This window comes from Eretmochelys imbricata, chromosome 4 (assembly GCF_965152235.1).
Source record: "Eretmochelys imbricata isolate rEreImb1 chromosome 4, rEreImb1.hap1, whole genome shotgun sequence".
Lineage (NCBI taxonomy): Eukaryota > Metazoa > Chordata > Testudines > Cheloniidae > Eretmochelys > Eretmochelys imbricata.
The window spans coordinates 27,414,649-27,437,853 of NC_135575.1; the positions used below are offsets into that span (position 1 = coordinate 27,414,649).

Below are 23,205 nucleotides of genomic sequence, written 5' to 3' on the forward strand. Positions count from 1 at the left end.
AAAGCCTTGGAAGAATAAAGTTAGAATCATAGAATCATAGAATCTCAGGGTTGGAAGGGACCTCAGGAGGTCATCTAGTCCAACCCCCTGCTCAAAGCAGGACCAATATCCAATTTTTGCCCCATATCCCTAAATGGTCCCCTCAAGGATTGAACTCACAACCCTGGGTTTAGCAGGCCAAAGCTCAAACCACTGAGCTAAGTTGTTTCTGTATAGGAGATTAACTGTCTGTGGTTCAGGAATATTATCGTTTGGTTTATTGATCTGACTTTTACCGTGCATTCCAATGTGGTTGTTCTGTAGAAGTGGAATCTTGGGTGTCATAGCAGCTGGTGCTCTGCCTGGGGTATACCTCTGAAAAATCATGCACATTAAATTCACATTAATTTTACAAAAATGTATAATTTTTTTGTTAAATTATGAAAATGGCACGCTCAGTCTTTTCACTCTTTATCTGTCAGGTAGAATTCAGTAGAACCCAAGCCTTGTAGGCTTCATATCCGTAGGACCAGACAGAATAGTACTAAAAATAAAAAGTTCCCTTTGGGGAATCTTATGTCCCCCAGACTGACCTCTTAGCATTCCCCCCAACTCCTGAAAAGTCAGCCTCTTATGCATTGACACTGTGCCTATTAGGGCATTACTTAGTATATCAGTGGTCTTCATAGGGGATGCACTCAGCCAGTGCTAGCCCTCTCCAGGGACCTACTGTATTCAGCTCTTTCACACTGTGCTGAACCAGCATAAGAAAGTTCACTCAGCTCAGACTATCATCTAGAACATTCACAAAGATGATAATCACTGTGACAGGTTGAACTAAGAGTAAGTTAGGCTTTTACCCCTTGACTGTCCTTTGGGCTGGAAGACAACAGTCTAGGCAAGGATAAGGACTCAAGGATGTGACATGTGTCACTTGCAAGCTACTTATTTCAGGGTACTAATATCAGAGTCAAAATAACATGACCAAATAGCCAAATATCAAAAGAGATGCTTTAAATTCTTCAGATAAGATAGATTTTGAAAAAACAGTAAGATCTAGGAGTGGGTTGATGAACATCAACAAAACCAGGGAGCATGACAAATCTGGCTTGAAGATGATTCTTTTTCACACAGGTTAGAACATAAATTATTCAAAAACTTGATCAAAAACTGTCTATTCTGTTTTATCAAGGCACCTGAATGGCTTCCTTCTGCTACGTAGCGTTACTTCTCAAAAAACAAACAAATACTGAACTTTCATAATTATTCATAGTAACACTTTGTTTCCCAGTTCACCAATTGATTTGCAACTGTTTCAAGTTGTAAATATCTGAGTAGAGACTGAAAATATAGCACCTTATTTTCTACTTTATTCTCCAGTCCACCTTTAGGAATGTGAGATCCTGCTTCTCAGTGAACTGATCTCAGCACCAGAAAGATTTTTAAACAACTGTGTTGTAAACAAATGGTAAAATAAACAAAAAATGAGCAAAAAGACAGTACTCATTGGCATATTGAAGAAATCCTAATCAAGGGTGCAGAGATGAACAAAACCTTTTGTTATAGATTCCTGGTCACCTGTCAAAGGGAATTCCCCCCTCCCCCCCGCACCTTCCCATGCTCACACTGAACTACTGTGTAACTTCATAAGCACTAACAGAAAAGCTATGTTTGGTTGTTGTGACTATAGCTAGTGAGGTTAGCACCAAGCATTGGAAGAAACCATTCCTCTGCACTTTCTAACACAGTCCAAATCCTCCTTTGTTTTACAAAATATGATCCTCTCTTCCCACATTCCAACCAGTTCTGAAAACCACTCAGAGTAGTCAAAGTATTTGTTCATTGGTGTTCTAGACTAAATTGACTGGCCATCATTTTGCGTTCAACCTAGGTCTATATTAATGCTTTGTAGATCCAAATTTTTGACATTAAGTGCATCTTACATTCTTTATTCTCTTTAAATCCATGATGGACACCATGGTTTGATTCTGAATTGAAAGAGCACAGGCAGACTGCTGAATCTGCTTAGAGCCCCAGTCAGTAGGGTTCTGGACTGCAAAACACTCTGCCCATGGACTGTCAATTGCAAGATCAGGCCTTTAATTTGTCACAATCTTTTTTAAAAACTAAACACAGAACAGATAGTGAAATAATTTGTCTCTTCCCTTAAGAAAAGATCTAAAACCACAATCAAATAAACCTATCGGTCATATTTCAAATTATGGACTAGATTAAGGTATGTGTGAAGCCCATTCCTTTTGCAGCTCTTCCAGACAGACCATGCAGTTATTTTAATTGGACCTCCAACTGAAATGGAAAATTCTGTCTTATGAGGTACTTTCAGTAGTACAGTTAACTTAGATTGTAAACTCTTTGGGTCAGGGACTATCTTTTTTTTTTTTTTTCTGTACAGCATCCAGTACAATGATTTCCTGGATCATGATTGGGGCTCCTAGATGCTATCATAATACAAATAAATAATAATATGGCAAGAACCACAAGTGACATACACTAGTCTCATCACTTAATGCACTCTTGGAGGGCATTCAAATATCATGGTGACAGATATAATAGAACACAACTAATTGTTTGTTGGCCAGCGCTACTTCATTGTAGAACTATACATTCAGTAATACATAAGTGGTAACCTTTTCCCCGAGCTTTTATATAATGTATTGACTGCAAAATTTCTTTTTAATTAAAATGAATAACAGATGCTAAGTTACTATATTTTAAAAATTAAATTACATAGCATCACCAACTTGCAGTTGTTTCTCCTCTTGTTATTTTGCAGGCTAAGAGTTGTATTTGAGAGTATTCTACACTGGTTTGTCCTTGACACACAACCTTTGCCTACACTAGTATCTTGGGCGGAACCTCCCACCATTACAGGTAGCAGGTTGTGGAGTGCCTGCTTTTGTAAACAGGGCACAGTCATTTTATCATTCTGTCATTTAGATCTGCCCTGAGCCAAACTGTTAGGAGAGTGCGCTGGGAACGTTTCAGTCTTCTGAAAAATCAGGACAAAAAAGTAGTAAAAACCCGTCCCCTCCTTACATTACCAATCTGTCATATGTAGCTGATTCCAGTGGAATTGCACCAGTTGTCTGAAAAACGCTAGCGCAGACATAGCCACAGGAAACTACACACCTAAATCCACGTACACTGAACTGAGAATATATGTACCCTTTGAGATTCTTGTGTGTGGTCAAAAAATCTTCCTGCTTCAGTGCTAAATGAAAAGTTTTAGCGGGCATACAAAAATTTTATCATGTAAAAGCACTAACTGGTCTGGATCAGGGCTACCTGAGAGAATGCCTCTCCCTGAATGCCTCACTGCAACAATTACAGTTACTTCCAGTGCTTTTACAATTGCTGAATGGAACAGAACTTTCCAGGAGTAGTATTGTCTGCAGAACACCATCCCCTGGGAACTTGCTCCTTCATATGGCCCTGATCTTCAAGTCTATAAGTCTATGTGACCCAGAGTTTTTCAGCCTTCAGGCCAAATTTTAAGGGTTCCCTGTTCAACCAGGCATTTAACTGATTGTCACTATGTTAGGATGAAGGACCTTAACACTGCAGGCAGAAACACTGCAGCGATTGTTTATTGAACAATCTCTGTGAATCACTCGTTTTCTGTTTTTGTATTTGTGGTGCAGTGCTACGGATGCTATGGCAACTGAAGCTGTTTTAAAAAAAAGGATAAGTAATTCTGTAATCATGTAAATACAATTTGGAAACTTTTGCCCTTTGAGCTAATTTACACTCACCGGCCATTAAGTTTCTGACTATAGGGATGATACGTTAAGGTATTGCTCATGAGGTTGAGGTAATGTAATTGCACTGAAGCAAATTTTGTGGAAGCATTACGATTATTCTCAGAAACCTAGGCTATTGTATAAAATATATGAAGCATTCGGATAGGAAAATCAGGTATATTTTCTGCTGTAAGATACATATCCAGCAAAGTCACTGGGACTACTTACATGCTTAGAGTTAAGCACTTGCTTAAGTGCTTTGCTAGATCAAGACCTACGTCACTAGCTGTACGTAGCGCTTATGCAATGGTGGCACTGGAAATGTGTTGTTTCTTGAGATGATAAAATAAGAGTTTAAAAAAAAGGAAGATTTCTAACTCATTTCTCTTCTCCTCTCCTATGCATCCTCCTGTTTCTTTCACCTTTCCATTTTCCTTGACTCTCATTTTCTCCTTTATTTCCGTCTCAACAAGTTTTTTTATGGATGAGGAGATCAGTGGATGCTAAATGAGGTTCACTGTAGTCATGCTATAGCACCTGACATGTCGTGACCTGAGCCATTTCTTTTGTTCGGTTAGTCATCATTAATTTTCTGTAAACTCAGTGGAGTCATTTTGTTTTGTTTTGTTTTTAAAGTATTCTCCTTTCTAGGCATGGGATAATGTTGTTTAATGGTGTCAGCCCTTGGCCTAACCTTTGCTTACAGGTCTCAAGCAAAACTGCTGCTGTTGTCATGCAGTGCTGAGTTGATCGGACACTGCCAGAGGCAATTATTCTTTCCATGACTGACAGGAAACATGGTTTTAAAATGCCCGTTCAGTGCAGCTGTGTAGATGCCCTTTGAAATAAAAGCTTAACTCAGTGGCTTTTGCGTGTTGCATGGTAGCAGTTCGTGGGGCAGTTTTGGAACACACTTGCTAATGCACAAGTTGGCAGCACCAAGTAGAAAATGTAGCTGTTTCCACGGAACACATTCTCTTGTCTGAGTGTGTGCATGTTTCTAACGTAAATAAAATTGCCTCTGTAGTTCTAATTATACAAGGAAGGAAAAATGAAAAGACTGTTCATAGCTGAGGGAACGAAGTTATCCAGTGAGGTTCATGCATTAGTTTCACACCTTCATGGACCTCATTTCAATTCCTAACAAGTGCATGTGGAAAACGGTTTGGTCTCCACCTTTTGTCCGAATCACAAAATCAACATATAATTTGTCATGATTCACAATCTTTGCACAAGATAGGTCCAGAAATGGAATAGTTAGATTGTAGCAAATCAGGTCTGTCAAGGTTCCTCCCCCACTCTGAACTCTAGGGTACAGATGTGGGGACCTGCATGAAAAACCTCCTAAGCTTATCTTTACCAGCTTAGGTCAAAACTTCCCCAAGGTACAAAATATTCCACCCGTTGTCCTCGGATTGGCCGCTACCACCACCAAACTAATACTGGTTACTGGGGAAGAGCTGTTTGGACGCGTCTTTCCCCCCAAAATACTTCCCAAAACCCTGCACCCCACTTCCTGGACAAGGTTTGGTAAAAAGCCTCACCAATTTGCCTAGGTGACTACAGACCCAGACCCTTGGATCTTAAGAACAATGAACAATCCTCCCAACACTTGCACCCCCCCTTTCCTGGGAAATGTTGGATAAAAAGCCTCACCAATTTGCATAGGTGACCACAAACCCAAACCCTTGGATCTGAGAACAATGAAAAAGCATTCAGTTTTTTACAAGAAGACTTTTAATAAAAAATAGAAGGAAATAGAAATAAAGAAATCCCCCCTGTAAAATCAGGATGGTAGATATCTTACAGGGTAATTAGATTCAAAAACATAGAGAACCCCTCTAGGCAAAACCTTAAGTTACAAAAAAGATACACAGACAGAAATAGTTATTCTATTCAGCACAATTCTTTTCTCAGCCATTTAAAGAAATCATAATCTAACACATACCTAGCTAGATTACTTACTAAAAGTTCTAAGACTCCATTCCTGGTCTATCCCCAGCCAAGACGACTACAGACAGACACAGACCCTTTGTTTCTCTCCCTCCTCCCAGCTTTTGAAAGTATCTTGTCTCCTCATTGGTCATTTTGGTCAGGTGCCAGCGAGGTTATCTTTAGCTTCTTAACCCTTTACAGGTGAGAGGAGCTTTCCCCTGGCCAGGAGGGATTTCAAAGGGGTTTACCCTTCCCTTTATATTTATGACAAGGTCTGAGCTCCATTCCTAGTGAGGCACAGGAAAAATAAGTGAAGTATCTGCTCACATTCCAGACTGTATTCTCTCTCTGCTACTAGATATCTAATACTTAGGTGCCACAAGCATCACTATACTACTGAGATCAAAGGTGAGTAAAAAATCTGGGTAAAAATGGATGCACTGTGTGTGTTACAAGCTCTGTGCTTCCAAAGAAACAAATCTCAGGGGAGCAGACAGATTGAAAATCAAAAGTATGTGGAATAATTCTTGTCTAATGGGAGATTCATCTGGGCTGGGTATGAGACCCATTTTAGAATACACTCATTTTGTCTACATGCAAAAGCAACCTGCTTACCAGCAGATGAAAAAGAAAATATAGAAAGCTGGAGAGAATATAATTGTTTGAAATAATTCATCCCTGGTGTTTAGGCTTGGAGTGATGTAGAGCTTGAGCCAGTGGAGCCAGTTCATAAGAAACTGCAGCCTTCCAGGAGTAACTCTTTTTCATCGTGTCCGAGACAGGAGGAGAAGAGGGAACTGCTTCTGAAGGCACACAGCTGCAATGCAATAACTGAAGAAAAGGTAAAAGAAGGACTTAATTGCTTCTTGTTTTTATTGTCTAATCTTTCTTTGGCAAGTCTTCTCCGGTTTACCCACTCAGCCTTGAAGCTCAGATGGATACATCTTGAAAACCTCACCCGTATGAAGGTTTCTCCCACCCCACCATTAGAGGCCCTATGAATGCTTTAACTCTTTTCCCGGCTGCTTTGCCTTGGCTGGTGTCAAGGTTCCTCCCCCACTCTGAGCTCTAGGGTACAGATGTGGGGACCTGCATGAAAAACCTCCTAAGCTTATCTTTACCAGCTTAGGTCAAAATTTCCCCAAGGTACAAAATATTCCACCCTTTGTCCTTGGATTGGCCGCTACCACCACCAAACTAATACTGGTTACTGGGGAAGAGCTGTTTGGGAAACGTCTTTCCCCCCAAAATACTTCCCAAAACCTTGCACCCCACTTCCTGGACAAGGTTTGGTAAAAAGCCTCACCAGTTTGCCTAGGTGACTACAGACCCAGACTCTTGGATCTTAAGAACAATGAACAATCCTCCCAACACTTGCACCCCCCCTTTCCTGGGAAATATTGGATAAAAAGCCTCACCAATTTGCATAGGTGACTACAGACCCAAACCCTTGGATCTGAGAACAATGAAAAATCATTCAGTTTTCTTACAAGAAGACTTTTAATAGAAATAGAAGTAAAGAGAAGTAAAGAAATCACCTCTGTAAAATCAGGATGGTAGATACTTTACAGGGTAATTAGATTCAAAACATAGAGAACCCCTCTAGGCAAAACCTTAAGTTACAAAAAAGATACACAGACAGAAATAGTTATTCTATTCAGCACAATTCTTTTCTCAGCCATTTAAAGAAATCATAATCTAACGCATACCTAGCTAGATTACTTACTAAAAGTTCTAAGACTCCATTCCTGTTCTGTCCACAGCAAAGCAGCATACCAACAGACAGAGACCCTTTGTTTCTCTCCCTCCTCCCAGCTTTTGAAAGTATCTTGTCTCCTCATTGGTCATTTTGGTCAGGTGCCAGCGAGGTTACCTTTAGCTTCTTAACCCTTTACAGGTGAGAGGAGTTTTCCCATGGCCAGGAGGGAATTCAAAAGGGTTTACCCTTCCCTTTATATTTATGACACGCCCCCCAAATCTCAGCTAGGGTGAAACACTGGCTGGGATTTCTTCCTGGAGCTCTAGGAAAAACAGAGTTAATAAGACACATGCATCTCTAAATATACTACCAAGTACATAAAGACTAACAATATTTTCCACATCTCAAGGACGATTTTAACCAGTTAATTCTGGGAAACTTTCACGGGAGAGTGCATCAGCCACTTTGTTAGAAGCTCCTGAGATGTGTTGGATGTTGAAATCAAAATCTTGGAGAGCTAAACTCCACCAAAGAAGTTTTTTTTTAGTTTCTTTGATGGTGTGAAGCCACTTCAGTGCAGCATGGTCGGTTTGCAGGTGGAAACGCCGTCCCCAAACATATGGGCGTAGCTTTTCCAGAGCGTAGACAATGGCTTAACATTCTTTTTCAGTGACTGACCAGTTGCTTTCCCTCTCAGACAGTTTTTTGCTGAGAAACACTACAGGATGGAATTCTTGATCAGGTCCTTTCTGCATTAAAACTGCTCCCACACCACGCTCGGACGCATCTGTGGTTACTAGGAACGGTTTGTCAAAGTCTGGGGCCCTTAGTACAGGGTCAGACATGAGTGTCGCTTTAAAGCTTGTTAAAGGCCTTCTGACACTTTTTGGTCCACTGAACAGCATTTGGCTGTTTCTTTTTGGTTAGGTCTGTCAGTGGGGCGGTGATTTGGCTGTATTGCGGAACAAATCGTCTGTAATAACCCGCCAAGCCTAAGAAGGATTGAACCTGTTTCTTTGACTTTGGAACAGGCCACTTTTGGATAGCATCCACTTTGGCCTGTAGGGGGCTGATAGTTCCTTGACCCACCTGGTGTCCAAGGTAAGTCACTCTGTTTAGGCCTATTTGACACTTCTTAGCCTTAACAGTTAGTCCTGCCTCCCTTATGCGCTCAAGGACTTTTTGTAGATGTTCCAGGTGGTCTGCCCAGGAATCCGAAAATATGGCCACATCGTCAAGGTAGGCGACTGCATATTCTCCTAATCCCTCTAGGAGACCATCTACAAGTCTTTGGAAGCTGGCGGGTGCATTTCGCAGCCCGAAAAGGAGTACATTAAATTCGTACAGCCCGAGATGTGTGGCGAAGGCTGACCTTTCCTTGGCAGATTCATCTAGCGGTACCTGCCAGTACCCCTTGGTTAAGTCCAAGGTAGAGATGAACTGGGCCCGTCCCAGTTTCTCTAATAGTTCATCTGTGCGTGGCATTGGATAGTTGTCTGGGCGAGTTACAGCATTTAGCTTACGGTAGTCCACACAAAAACGTATTTCCCCATCTGGTTTGGGAACTAAAACCACTGGAGAAGCCCATGCACTTCCAGAGGGGCAGATTACACCCATCTGTAACATATCCTGGATCTCCCGTTCTATAGCAGTTTTAGCTTGAGGAGACACCCGGTAAGGTTGGACCCTAATTGGGTGAGCATTACCTGTGTCAATGGAGTGGTATGCCCGTTCAGTCAGTCCTGGGGTGGCTGAGAACGTTGGCGCATAGCTAGTGCACAGCTCCTGGATCTGCTGTCGCTGCATACGCCCAAGGGTCATGGAGAGGTTCACCTCTTCCACACCACCAGCACATTTCCCTTCGTAGTAGACACCTTCAGGCCACTCAGCATCGTCCCCTCCCTGGGCTGTAAACTGACAAACCTTTAATTCTCTGGAATAAAAGGGCTTTAGAGAATTAATATGGTACACCTTAGGCTTTCGGTTGGAGGTGGGGAATGCTATGAGATAATTAACAGCTGCCAGGCGCTCCTGGACCGTGAATGGCCCTTCCCATGATGCTTCCATTTTATGGGCCTGGAGCGCCTTTAAGACCATGACCTGGTCCCCTACTTTGAAGGAACGCTCTCTGGCATGTTTATCATACCAGGCTTTTTGCTCTTTTTGAGCATCCTGTAAGTTTTCTTTAGCAAGGGCTAAAGAGGTTCGGAGGGTGTTTTGTAGGTTGGTTACAAAGTCCAGAATGTTAGTCCCTGGAGAAGGTGTAAATCCCTCCCATTGCTGCTTCACCAACTGCAATGGCCCCTTAACCTCACAGCCATATACAAGTTCAAATGGGGAAACCCCTAAACTGGGGTGTGGTACAGCTCTGTAGGCAAAGAGCAACTGCTGCAACACTAGGTCCCAATCACTGGAGTGCTCATTTACGAATTTACGTATCATGGCCCCCAAAGTCCCATTAAACTTCTCCACCATGCCATTTGTTTGATGGTGGTAAGGAGTGGCAACCAAGTGATTTACCCCATGAGCTTCCCAAAGGTTTTCCATAGTTCCTGCCAGGAAATTAGTCCCTGCATCTGTGAGGATGTCGGAGGGCCAACCTACCCTGGCAAAAATGTCTGCTAGTGCCTGGCACACACTTTTAGCCCTGGTGTTGCTTAGAGCTACTGCTTCCGGCCATCGGGTGGCAAAATCCATGAAAGTCAGTATGTACTGCTTTCCTCTGGGTGTCTTTTTCGGAAAAGGACCCAGAATATCCACAGCTACTCGCTGAAATGGAACTTCAATGATGGGGAGTGGCTGGAGAGGGGCTTTGACCTGGTCTTGGGGTTTTCCCACTCTTTGGCACACCTCACAAGACTGGACATAGATAGAAACATCCTTGCCCATTCCCTCCCAGTGGAATGACCCCACCAAACGGTCTTTGGTCCTGTTCACTCCAGCATGGCCGCTAGGGTGATCATGGGCTAAGCTCAAGAGCTTGGCCCGGTATTTAGTTGAAACTACCAACTGTCTCTGAGGATGCCAGTCTTCCTGGTGTCCACCAGAAAGAGTTTCCTTGTATAAAAGTCCTCTTTCTACAACAAACCTGGATCGATTAGAAGAGCTGAGAGGCGGTGGGTTGCTCCGTGCCGCCGTCCAAGCTCTCTGGAGGCTTTCATCTGCTTCCTGTTCAGTCTGAAACTGTTCCCTTGATGCTGGAGACATCAGTTCCTCATTGGATTGTGGACCTAGGCTTGGTCCCTCTGGAAGCGATATAGGGGATGGAGCTGTTTCTGTTGACTGTGAACCGCTCTCTGTGGGTGCACTATGTTGGGATTCAGGCTCCGGCTGAGCCTCTTGTGTAGGGTTATCGGCTGCTGCCAGTTCAGGTTCGGTGGGGCCCTCTGGTGTTGAGGTTGCAAGTACTGGATTCAGTGCTGGCAATGGGTCTGGTGTTGGTTGTTCAGATGGTTCCGGTTCTGGGATTGGTTCCGTCTGGGTCTCTGGGACTGGATCCACTACTGCTGTTGCAGACATTGGCCTGGGATCCGGGTCCATCACCTCTGACTGGGTCCTGATAGAAGTTTCCAGAATAGAGCTAGGCCTCACGGCTTGTTTAGCCTGGCTACGGGTGACCGTTCCCTCCCTCTTGGCCCGCTTCACATGATTGGCCAAGTCTTCCCCCAACGGGATGGGATAATCATCATAGACTGCAAAAGTCCACGTTCCTGACCAGCCCTTGTACTGGACAGGCAACTTGGCTGTAGGCAAATCGAAAGAGTTGGACTTGAAGGGTTGAATCGTCACTTGGATCTCTGGGTTGACTAAATTGGGGTCCACTAAGGAAGCATGGATAGCTGACGCTTGTGCTCTGGTGTCCCTCCACGCGGTGACCTTCTTCCTGCCCACACTCACAGTTTCCCTCCGCTCCAAGGGTATCTGGGAGGTATCTGGGCCTGCGGACCTGGGGTGTGATTCCGGTGCAATGAACTGTAATCTGTTGGGGTTCTTGGGGCAGTTGGCCTTTACATGCCCCAGCTCGTTACATTTAAAACATCGTCCAGCTGACGGGTCACTGGGGTGAGGTGGGTTGCTGGAGAATGGGGTGGTGAGACGATAAGGTGTCTGGAGGGTTCTTTGGGAGGTAGGTGGGGCTTTGGGCGGCCCCTGGTAATAGGGTGTGGTCTGGGGTTGTCCCTTCTGGTCTCCGCTCCAACTGCGACCAGTTTTCTTCTTCTCTGCCACCTCCACCCATCTGGCTCCAATCTCTCCTGCCTCGATTACAGTTTTGGGCTTCCCATCTAGGATGTATCTTTCTATTTCCTCAGGAACCCCCTCTAAGAATTGTTCCATTTGCATTAGGAAGGGCAAATTTACTGGAGATTCAACACTTGCTCCTGATATCCAGGCATCCCAATGTTTCACAAAGTGCTAGGCATGTCGGGTAAATGACACATCTGGTTTCCACTTTAGGGCTCTGAACCTCCGACGAGACTGCTTGGGTGTTATCCCCATTCTGACTCTCGCCTTGGATTTAAACAGTTCATACTTGTTCAAGTGTCCTTTAGGCATTTCAGCTGCCACCTCAGCTAAGGGTCCACTGAGCTGCGGCCTCAGCTCTACCATGTATTGGTCAGTGGAGATGTTGTACCCAAGGCAGGCCCTTTCGAAGTTTTCTAAGAAGGCCTCAGTATCATCACCTGCCTTGTAGGTGGGGAACTTTCTGGGATGGGAAGTGGTACCTGGAGAAGGATTGCTAGGGTTTGTTGGGATATTCTGCTGAGCCTTTATCTTCTCCATCTCCTCCACATGTTTCCTCTCTTTTTCCTTCTCTTCCAGTTCTTTGTCCCTTGCTTCCATAGCTCTCCTGTGAGCAGCCACTTGGTGGTGTTCTGCCTCTTTCGCTGCCTCCCTTTCTTTCTCCTTTGCCTCCATTGCTCTCCTGTGAGCAGCTTCTAGAGCTTTTTCGGTTTCTTTCAATGTCTCCAGTTTGGCTAACTCCAATTTGTGTAGTGCCTTTGTGCCTGACTTCTTTATCTCTCTGTTTTTAACTAACTTTACACCCGAGGTTTAGAAATAAACAAACAAAACTTGGCTGTAAAATTTTGCTGTGCTGGAATAGAATACCTATTCTCTGATAGTGATTGTCAGCCTACAGAAAAAGACAATTCCCTTTGTCTCTGCTCTGGCCCCAAATCAAAGCAAAAAACCTCCAACTACTTGGAAACCTGCTTACTAGCAGCCCAAAGGAAAAAAAATTTCCTTTTCAAGCTTGTGCTCCTTGTAAAAAAATCAAAATCCAAAAAAAAAAAAAAAAGCCCCTGCCACTTTTGTCTCCAGGCAAATGGGTAGAACCCCCACCCCCCCATTTACTTTTAGGGGAAAAAAAACTCTGGGTTGGAAGACAGTGAATTTCGCTGCAGGAGTTAAGTACCCTGCCTCCAGGCAAAGAAAACCTGCAATTCACAAAGATAATCCCCTTTTGTCTCTGCTCTTTCCCCAAACAGAGGAAAAACAAGCTGCTTTCAGTTTCAGCTGCTTTCTGGACTTCCTTTCCAGCAACCACAAAGGAAAAAAAAATTCCTTTTTGAAATCTGTATTTCTAGTTCAAAAAATCTCAACTGGATCTCAAAATGATTTCAGGTTAATCCCACCACTCTGCCACTATGTCAAGGTTCCTCCCCGACTCTGAACTCTAGGGTACAGATGTGGGGACCTGCATGAAAAACCTCCTAAGCTTATCTTTACCAGCTTAGGTCAAAACTTCCCCAAGGTACAAAATATTCCACCCGTTGTCCTTGGATTGGCCGCTACCACCACCAAACAAATACTGGTTACTGGGGAAGAACTGTTTGGGAAACGTCTTTCCCCCCAAAATACTTCCCAAAACCTTGCACCCCACTTCCTGGACCAAAAAAAAAAAGCCTCACCAATTTGCCTAGGTGACTACAGACCCAGACCCTTGGATCTTAAGAACAATGAACAATCCTCCCAATACTTGCACCCCCTCTTTCCTGGGAAATGTTGGATAAAAAGCCTCACCAATTTGCATAGGTGACTACAGACCCAAACCCTTGGATCTGAGAACAATGAAAAAGCATTCAGTTTTCTTACAAGAAGACTTTTAATAGAAATAGAAGTAAAGAGAAGTAAAAAAATCACCTCTGTAAAATCAGGATGGTAGATACCTTACAGGGTAATTAGATTCAAAACATAGAGAACCCCTCTAGGCAAAACCTTAAGTTACAAAAAAGATACACAGACAGAAATAGTTATTCTATTCAGCACAATTCTTTTCTCAGCCATTTAAAGAAATCATAATCTAACGCATACCTAGCTAGATTACTTACTAAAAGTTCTAAGACTCCATTCCTGTTCTGTCCCCAGCAAAGCAGCATACCAACAGACAGAGAGACCCTTTGTTTCTCTCCCTCCTCCCAGCTTTTGAAAGTATCTTGTCTCCTCATTGGTCATTTTGGTCAGGTGCCAGCGAGGTTACCTTTAGCTTCTTAACCCTTTACAGGTTAGAGGAGTTTTCCCCTGGCCAGGAGGGATTTCAAAGGGATTTACCCTTCCCTTTATATTTAGACAGCTGGAAAAGCAACCTGCCATTCCAAAGCCAGATCAAATGCTGACTTGTAGCGCAGTTAGTGGGGATGAATTTAAGAACCTGACTGCTTCATCTCAGCATGTTTACCTCCTCCAGCCCTGGTTGATCTCATCCCACTCCCAAATCTAAGGAACCCACCTCCATGTTGTGACCGACTCCATTTGCTACAAAATCAGGGTTTCAAGTCAGATTCAGAAGTAGTGGAAGCCACTTTTTTTTGCACCCTCATTTTAGTATACATTAAAAAAATGTTTTATCTTTGTTGAGGGGGAAGAGGAGAGAGAAACTCCCATTTCTCCCTGAGAGTGGGAAAGTCTGGCAGCTTGCCCCCCTTCTCTCCCTGAAACTGGAGATGGTGAGTACTGAGCGCATCTCTTGTGGATGCAATAAAACTACAAACCAAACTGCTGCAGTTTGATGTCATTTTCTCAGAAGTGTCACTTTTCCAGAGGTGCAACTTCGGAAGATGACTTCAGATCACCCCTGAATCAGCTCTTACCAACACTTCAGTCTCACTGGACTTCCAGATACAGTACTGCTGTGAATCACATGGGAAAATATGCCAATGCTACACCTTCAGTAGACAAAGGCCTAAGACTCTCAATACCCACCCTACTAATAGGTTGGCTAGTAACCCCAGGTTTCTTAGTACCCAGCTCTTCATGGCAATACCTACGACATGTCTAACTGAACGAACAATACACCATAAGAAGTGTCACCTGATTCAGTCACCTTTCTTTTCTTCTGGATCTCTGGTTCTTTTTTCTAGAGACAGCATAGTTTTAAGTGAGAAGCTATCCTGGGAATCACAGCAAACTGATCTCCTGACTCCTGAACGCATCCACTGACTCTACCTTCAGGTGTCTCTTTCATGTCACTTCTTCCACAAGGCCTGGAAAACCTTAGTCCTCCCCTTTATAAATGTTGACAAAGCAGGCAGTAGAAAATAGTTTTTGAAAAAAACAATAAAACAGCATAAGAATGATTGTGTCACTGACAAGTTGTACGATATTGTCAGCTCGTGCTTTTGAGTCCCATCTTTGTACTTCATCTATGTGCTGTCTGTTTAGATTGCATGTTCTCTGAGGCAGGGACCTCCACTTTCATCCGTGAAAGTATCCACCACAAAGTTGCTGCTGTATAAATAATGGGCCTGATCCTCATTCACATTTGTGGCCCCTGTATGCTGCTAAAGCAATGTAAAAGGGACTTAAAGTGAGTGTAAATGCAGTTTGTTTCTACTTTAAGGCCCTTTTACACTGCTAGGATGGTGTAAAGGGGCCTTAATGTAAATGGGAATCTGGCCCAATAAAACATTGCTGCTGGCTGCAGAGTAACATTAAGGCTTTATGAAATCTTGGGCTACGTAAATTAAATAATTTAGTGTGGTGTGATACCTCCTTCTATTGACAGAATAATCCTCACTTTCTTTCGTTCCAGGCAGTGCCACTGCAAAAGTCACATCAACCAGTTTCATCACTTTAAAACCAAAAAAAGACAATGATGACAGAGATCAAGAGCCACCACTTAGGCCAGCTTTCTCCAGCTTGGTGAGCCAGTGTGGACAATGAGTAGGTCTGCTCCTCAGGTGTCAGTGAAGGACCTATTGGGAGCAAGAGATTTGGTGCCAAATCCCACCTCGGTCAGCACCATGGGCCACACCCTCACCTGCTGTGAATTGGCATATTTCCTCTTAAATCAATGGAGCTACTTTGATATACAACAGGTGAGGATTTGTTCCTCTGTGCCCAGACCTCCAGTTTGTTCCTGTCTCTTTGTGAGGAAGGAGCTAGTATTTTATATAGAGGTGCTATATTTAGGCCTTGGCTTTGGAAGCCATGGAAACAGTAGAGGATCAGAGCCTCTGTGCAGAAGAAAGTAGGAAAAGGGCCTGACTGTGAAGTCTCCATCTAACCCTCAGTCACAGGGCTGGGTGCCTGAAATGTTCAGTTCCTGCCAGAAGGAGTGAACCCAAACTGGGTGACCTCACCTTGCTTCAGAGCTCCCTTGCTAGATCCATGTCAGGACATAACACCTAAGACAGTGGAGAGGAAGAAGGATTACGGGATTCCCTCCAGACACCCCGAACTCCAAATTCAATCTCTTCTTCCCCCCCCATCTTTCTTTTTTTTCCTGAGAGAGAAGCTGTGTGGGGGGTGGGGGGTAGAAATCTGAGGTTTTCTTCATAGACATGTTGACCTATCGTAATTCATTATTTTAATGACTGTAACTTGGCCACACTGTTCTCCACAAGAAGAATCAGAGGCTATGCTGATTTTTGTCCTCGAAGGATGGCTGTCAGGTAGTTCTGATAAGTAGCCCTTGATTGGGTTCCTGCACTCTATTGTTCTCAGTACTATTCACTGACATATGGGGTTTATAGTGCTGCAGATAGGCGCTTTCACAATATTCACACTGAGTGTCCCAGGTGCAGGGTGTGAAGCGCTTCTTTGTGATGCTTACATGCACAAGCATATTTCAATAGCTTCCAGCATGTATCCTCTTGTCAAGATCAATGAGAGCACTTCAACATCAGGTCTTCTGGTTGCCCTAAAAATACAAAGCTGATCTTTTAGGCGTTTACTTTAGATTTCTAGATAGCATGACCAGATTGTTGACAACAGATTTTGGTTGCAACACTTTAAACCTATTATTGATCTTGCTGTGAGTTGTAGTCAGGTCAGAGGATCATTTAGTCCTTGTATTTATCAATATAATAAAGTTTCTGAGGCAGAGAATCATCTCACTTTCCTCTACTCCTCCTTAAAAAAAAAAAAAAAAAGAAAAACCTGCCATCCTGTCAAGATCTGGAAACTTATTGTATCCTAAGATATCTTCGTAAGTTGATTCAAATGCAAAATTGCTGCGGGGTGCTGACATATAGCCAAAGCCAGAGTGTGGTAGTTCATCACCACCCCAGGGGCAATGCCTCCCAGAGCTGCCAGCCCGTTGGGAGAGCGTGCTTGCTGTGTTAGGGAGGAATGATACAAATGGCCTGTGGCAATGGACTGACATGATTACACATAAAATCTAGAATGACACTAAAACATGTGAGAGACAAGGGTGGGTGAGGTAATATCTTCTATCGGACCAACTTCTGTTGGTGAGAGAGACAAGCTTTCGAGGCACACAGAGCTTTTCCTCAGGTCCGGGAAAGTAGATGTGTCATGTGACAGTGACTAGGCTATGTGGGTAGTATGAAATGAGGCTCTAATCATAAAATGCAGACAGTTACGATGATCTCACAGGGCAGTCCCCATACCTGCTTTGCACACCTATGCTCCCAAAAGATAGCAATATCTACTGTTCCTATATATCTGTAGATTAAAAGGCAAATATTGTTAGCTGACATACAATGCAGATAGGCACTACAGAAATACCTGTGGCAGAGAAACAATAATATATAGAAGAGCTACACATATTGAATCTATTTCCTTAAGTTAAGTATCCTCACACCTTCTTGTCAACTGTAAATGAGACATCTTGATTATCACTATAAAAGTTTTTCTTTTTTCTCCTGCTGATAATAGCTCATGTTAACTAATTAGCCTCTCACAGTTTGTATGGTAACTTCCAACTTATCTGTGTGTGTGTGTGTGTGTATATCTTACTATATGTTCCATTCTATGCATCCGATGAAGTGGGCTATGCTTATGTGCCACAAGTACTCCTGTTCTTTTTGCGGATACAGACTAACACGGCTTCTACTCTGAAACCTGTCATATAGGAATACTGAAGGTCCATATTTTAATACTAGTCCAAATGGTACTTTTTTAACAATTCCCCCTAGTCTTGGAAAGTCATGAGCCTTCAAAGACAAGGACTGATACAACGCTATCATTCAGTGAGGTATCTTGCTGGCGCGAATGTCTTTGTTGTCACCCCATTAAACCGTTCTTCTTTTCTCCCTGCTCTTTGCATTCTTGTGATTCTTATGATTTTTATACTCCTGATGATGATTGATCTTTTGAGCGTCCCAGGTAAACTAAAATGGTCATCATGAAATTATAAATCAATCGGAGTGAACAGAAAGTGAAGAGCTTCTGAAGCCAAAGAAGGAATTATTTTTCTTTTCCCTAATTTTTGTTAAATATGGTACTATCTATATTTCCTGTGGTTACAGAGCCACCTACTGGGAGGACAAGGTACATGGGAAACATCCAAGGACATAACTATTGAAATTGTTACTGTGGTTGTGACAGGGAAAATGGAATTTTAAGAAAATAAAGATACGAAGAATCAAACTGTTAGAATTAATATTTAATCTGAGATCCTTCTTTGTTCATTATACAGAAAAAAGGTTCCAGGATGTGACAGGTTTCATGTGTTAAAATGTTTGAGAAATAACATGTAAAGCATATATGAGGCATCTGATCCAGGATTGGAACTTTCGTAAGGGTGGGGGCAGAGGCTATTCTAAAACCCTGAAGGTATGTCTACACTGCAATAAAAATCCCGCAGCACCAAGTCCCAGAGCCTGTGTCATCTGACTGAGGCTGCAAGTCTAAAAATATCTGTCTAGACATTTAGGCTCAGGCTGTAGCTCAGGCTCTGAAATCCACCCCATCCACAGGGTCTCAAAGCCCAGGATCCAGCCTGAGTCTGAACATCTACACTGCAACTTTTTAGCCCCATAGTCCAAGCTACATGCTCCAAATTCAGTTGACCTGGGTCTGTGCACCAGTTCTTTTATTGCAGGGTAGATGTACCCTCAGATATTACAGTGATGAGAGCAGTATTAGAGCCTGTATAGAACAGAAAGAATAGAAGATGCTGTGAAATAAACTCACTCTGGATAGTGAGCACATGGAAGTTTCTGCTTTCATCCCCAAAGAGTTTTCATGCAGCAGCATAATGCTGTGTCATTACTGGGACGCCTGAAAAAAAATTCTCCCTTTTTATATATAAATGTGTTCCTTGGAAGGTTGTTTTTTTTTTAAACAGGAAGTCGGTCAGATCCTTGGATGGTGTAAATTGTCACAGCTCCAGTGGAAGACAATGGAGTTGTACTGATTTGCAGCAGCTGAGGATTTAGCCCAGTAACCATAAAAACTTATGGCAGAATGGGTACAATACAGTTCCAGATTAGTAATGGATAAATAATGCTTTAATGTGTTTAAGAATGTGCTGCTCCATAAAATGGGATCATGTCCATTACCTACAAATTTTTGAAAATGTTTGACCAAATACGTGTCTCTTTACTTCACTTAGTATTTTGTTGTATATGTTGTGCATTTCTAAAACTGACAGTTCGGTGAATTTTAATACATTGATCACATGATACTGATTTTATTTTGGGGCATGGGCTCAAATATTAATGGGGAAACCGCTCAAGAGAACTGGCACCTAAAATGTAATGGACTGGTACAAGAGAGTTCAAATACTAGTTTCAGTGGGGTGAGATAACCTACAATTGTTATATGTCAAATGATGGTACTAAAGATTTAGTGTTGTTTTTACCCTAGGTTTTGCTCTCCTCCAGCTACCTGCAGAAGCTGCTTGGGAGGTCAGTCCTACAGAATTCCCCTAAAGCACTTGTGACCAGTTCCTTAAAAGCAGCTTCTCTTCCCGTTGGCTTGAACAGCATCAGCAAAGGAAGAGGCTCAGATACCTCACAAAGGGAAACTCAAATAAACAGAGGCCTGGACTCCATCATTAGTACTGCAATCCCACGTATCATTGTTATTCCTACTTCCGAGACCAACCTCGTTGAAGGACAAGAAGAACATGAAAATGGAGAGGCAGAAGAGACTGATTTATTCCACTTTCATGGCAAGAATAATTTGTTGGACATAGACGGGCTTAACTCTTCCACAGATTTCCTTGAAGCATTTGAGAAGTTTCTGTCATAAGTGTAAAAAAGAAAACTTTCTGTTCATTGTTTTCTTGGCTGCTTCTCCACATTATTATACCAAATACCTAAAACCTTCTAGATTAAATCTTCAGACTTTTTGTTTGTTCGTATTATAGTCACTAGGCAGTCTTTGAATTTATCTTTGTTCAGACCTCTTCAGACACTGAAACAGCCTTTTAGATGGTGCTGCTAAAATGATCAGTGGAATATCTCGCAGCAAACTAGAATGGAGTATTTCAAGTCAACCATGATTGGTGAGAGAGACAAGCTTTCACCACACCTCCTGAGGATGCTTTAAAATAACAGAAAAATAATTAATTTTGAAGTTTATGGTAATTTGTTAGGAAGTACATTTGAAATTCCCATGACCATGACTCTTTCTCCACTTCCATGCACCTGGAGCCAGCACTTTCTAGAGGTCACTCTAGACTCCCCCTTCAACCATAAAAGTGCTTAGAGATATACACTGTTGTGGGTGCTGTCTGTCTCTGGAGGTGATCTGTTACCTACAGAAACTTTCTCTGCAGTTCCATCCCTGAAAAGACTTCATTGCTTCCATTGTAGCTGCAGCTCAGACACACCTCAGATTCCACGGAACTGGCTGGTGCATCACTGCTACAGAAGATTCCATGGTTCGCCTCAGGAACTGAAGATTTCCAGCCAGTTTAGCTGAAAACTATGAAGTTTTCTTGGAGCTGATACCGGGACAAAAAAAGAACCTGGTAGTTTGCGAGTGAGGGGAAGAGGGCAAGGCCCAAAAGATCCAACCATTTAAGGTTTTGGGACACCAATCTGTAGCATCCACACTTTTCACCTTCTCTCTTTAGCCCTCCACGCATTTTCCTTATGACTTCATGTTGTCTATCATGATTGTCTTGTCATCTATCTATCCAGTGCCTGTCAGGAACTTTGTTCTCCCACCCTGTTCATTCTTTTTCCTGCAGGCGTGTTAGAGCCAAATTCTGCTTTCAATTACACATGTGCAATTCCTGGTAATAACATTTGGTGGCAGGAGGGACCTAGACACAGCACAACCAGTGCAGTTCTCCTGCATGAGGAGGCAGGCTGCTGAAGCCTGTGCAGAGTGTCCACATTCTCTGCATATCAATGAGCAGAGCTCTATGTGAGGGGGGTTTGGAGGGGGAAATATGGGAGAGGAGAGGAGCTAGGACTTATGGATCCACAATTACACAGATCCAGCAGGCCATTGCTCCTTCCAGAAACCAGGGCAGTCAGAAGCAGCTACAAAGCAATCTCTGGGACTGGGGAAAAGAGGACTTTTGTGAACCACTCTGTTTGCACTTTTGGATGAAGAGCAACATACAAATGTACAGTAAGGACTCAGTCTCCCACTTTTAGAAAATATATGTATTTGTTCATACAAATGGATTAAGGAGAGAAGTCCTAACCGTGTTTAGTTTTTTTGTTTTGGTTTGGTTTTAAAGGAATGGCTGGAGAGAGAGCACATTAAAGTAAAAGGGACAACCTTTTCAAACTTGGGCTCTAATCCTCCCGGCCCCCCGGTACACTTGTTAATTTTACTCATGTGAGGAGTTGCTTTGAAGTTGATGGGACCCCTCGCATGCATTCATTAGGTACATGCTGAAGTTTGTGAGAAGCTAAGGCCTTGGCATCTAAAGGTAAACATTTCAATAGGAGTAGCCTGATTTTCAGTGGTGCTGAACACCCAGCGCTCCCACGGATTTCTGTGAAAACTGGTTTCTCAGCATGTCTGAAAATCAGGCGTCTTCTATTGAGATCTTCAACTACAGACACCCAAGTTTGAGGAGCCTGACCAAAACCAATTAATAACTTTGGCAAAACACTTTGATCTTAGTCCTGAATCTTACTAGCCATTAATGAGCAATTGTTTGCTTCTGTGATTTCTCTGTTTAAAACAAATGTACCATGCATGCATTTTTGCTACTGGATCCATATGTAACATAAGTCTTAGACTGCAGGTCTGTTAAACATTTCCTTTTCCCATGAATCAATGGGCTGCAGAAGGTAGGCTTCAACCTGTTCTAGTTTAAAACAATGGTAAAATAAAGGTTTGGAATAAGAAATAAGTCCTTATTTAAACTCTTTGAATGCTGAAGTATTTTTCCCACTGGTTCAGATGGGGCCAAGGGCAGGTATTATATCATTGGTTCCCTTTCCTGGAAAGACCTGGAAAATCTGCAGTGTGCATTCCCAAACATACTACACCCCCTCATTTAAAGCAATACCAACATAAAAAAACCCTCATAGACTACTGCCAGAAAGCTGTTTACATACTGTTGTTACAAGTAACATGTAACTGCAAGTGAAAAATACACTTTTTTCTCTATTTTTCTGCTTGTTTATGCATTTGCCAGCACTTTTTGCACAACCATAGTTTGTTCATAGTTTCTCCTATATAAATAATGAGTTCCTCTGCTGTGGTATGCTTTCACACAGAGGAGGGGAGAACCTTGTCTAAAAGATAGGGAAACTGATTGTAACACCCTAAAGTCTGGCAGGAGTATATAGGAGTAGAATATGAAATTTATTTTATCTGTGGAGCATGTGGGGTGGCGGGGGTGTGAATTAATCATGCTTCAAGTTGATAGTGTCCCTTTAATACTTCAAAAGCATGTGACAGTTAAACTACAGAGTGAAGTCAGACATGGGAGCAGTCGCTGAGTCTGCAGATGTCCCACATATGTGGTCAAACAGAAGCTGGCAGTGATTCATATTTTGCTGATAATTCATAGCATGGTACTATACATAAATATCCCAGTATGGGGATTGCACTGAAAAATTATATGAGTGGAGTGTTTTTCTGCTGGGATGCTCATCCTTCCTGAATCTGTCACACATTTTCACAAATCTCAATCGTGCAAGGGTCCTGCAGCATTTCTGTCACTCATTTTATAAAGTTTCTGTGTTACCCTCCTGTCATTTTCTTGTTAGTGCGACAAACTCTATACTACACAGAAAATGTAAATCACATGCAAATCCATTTCTACATACACATACCACTAATTCTTGCTCACAGTACACAAACAGTACAAGGATGGGGACATAATCCTTTACTATCGAAAGTAAAACAATCTCACCTTGTAAAATATTTCACAGAGAGAAAAATGTTAATCCTCTAATCTGATACAAAAATAGAAATTTTGTTCCAAAAATGTTTGCTGTTTATTGCTTATATTTGCATACTTTTTAAAAATAATTTTTATCATTTCAAAAGTCAGTTGTGCTTTTCCTGCTGGGTCCCCCTCCATCTAAAACTAGCCTTCAAACGAAACTCAACACTCCCAGTCACTGAGCTGGCGAGAGTGCACCAAATATAAAAGTCAAAATAAGAACAAAACGGCAGCTGCTGCACCATCCCCATCAACAGCGTTCGCACTTCGCA

At 42.6% G+C, this 23,205-nt stretch overlaps 1 protein-coding gene across 1 annotated transcript in view; it reads left to right on the forward strand.

Moving 5' to 3' along the window:
• LOC144263926 (melanopsin-like) overlaps nucleotides 1-20,062 on the forward strand; it is a 71,994-nt gene extending 51,932 nt beyond the window's left edge. Inside the window, exons 9-10 of the mRNA XM_077815039.1 lie at nucleotides 6,365-6,517; nucleotides 19,432-20,062. Coding sequence (XP_077671165.1) covers nucleotides 6,365-6,517; nucleotides 19,432-19,818 — 540 coding nt within the window. The 3' untranslated portion in view covers nucleotides 19,819-20,062. The remainder of the gene's footprint in view (nucleotides 1-6,364; nucleotides 6,518-19,431) is intronic.
• The last annotated feature ends 3,143 nt before the right edge of the window (nucleotides 20,063-23,205 follow it).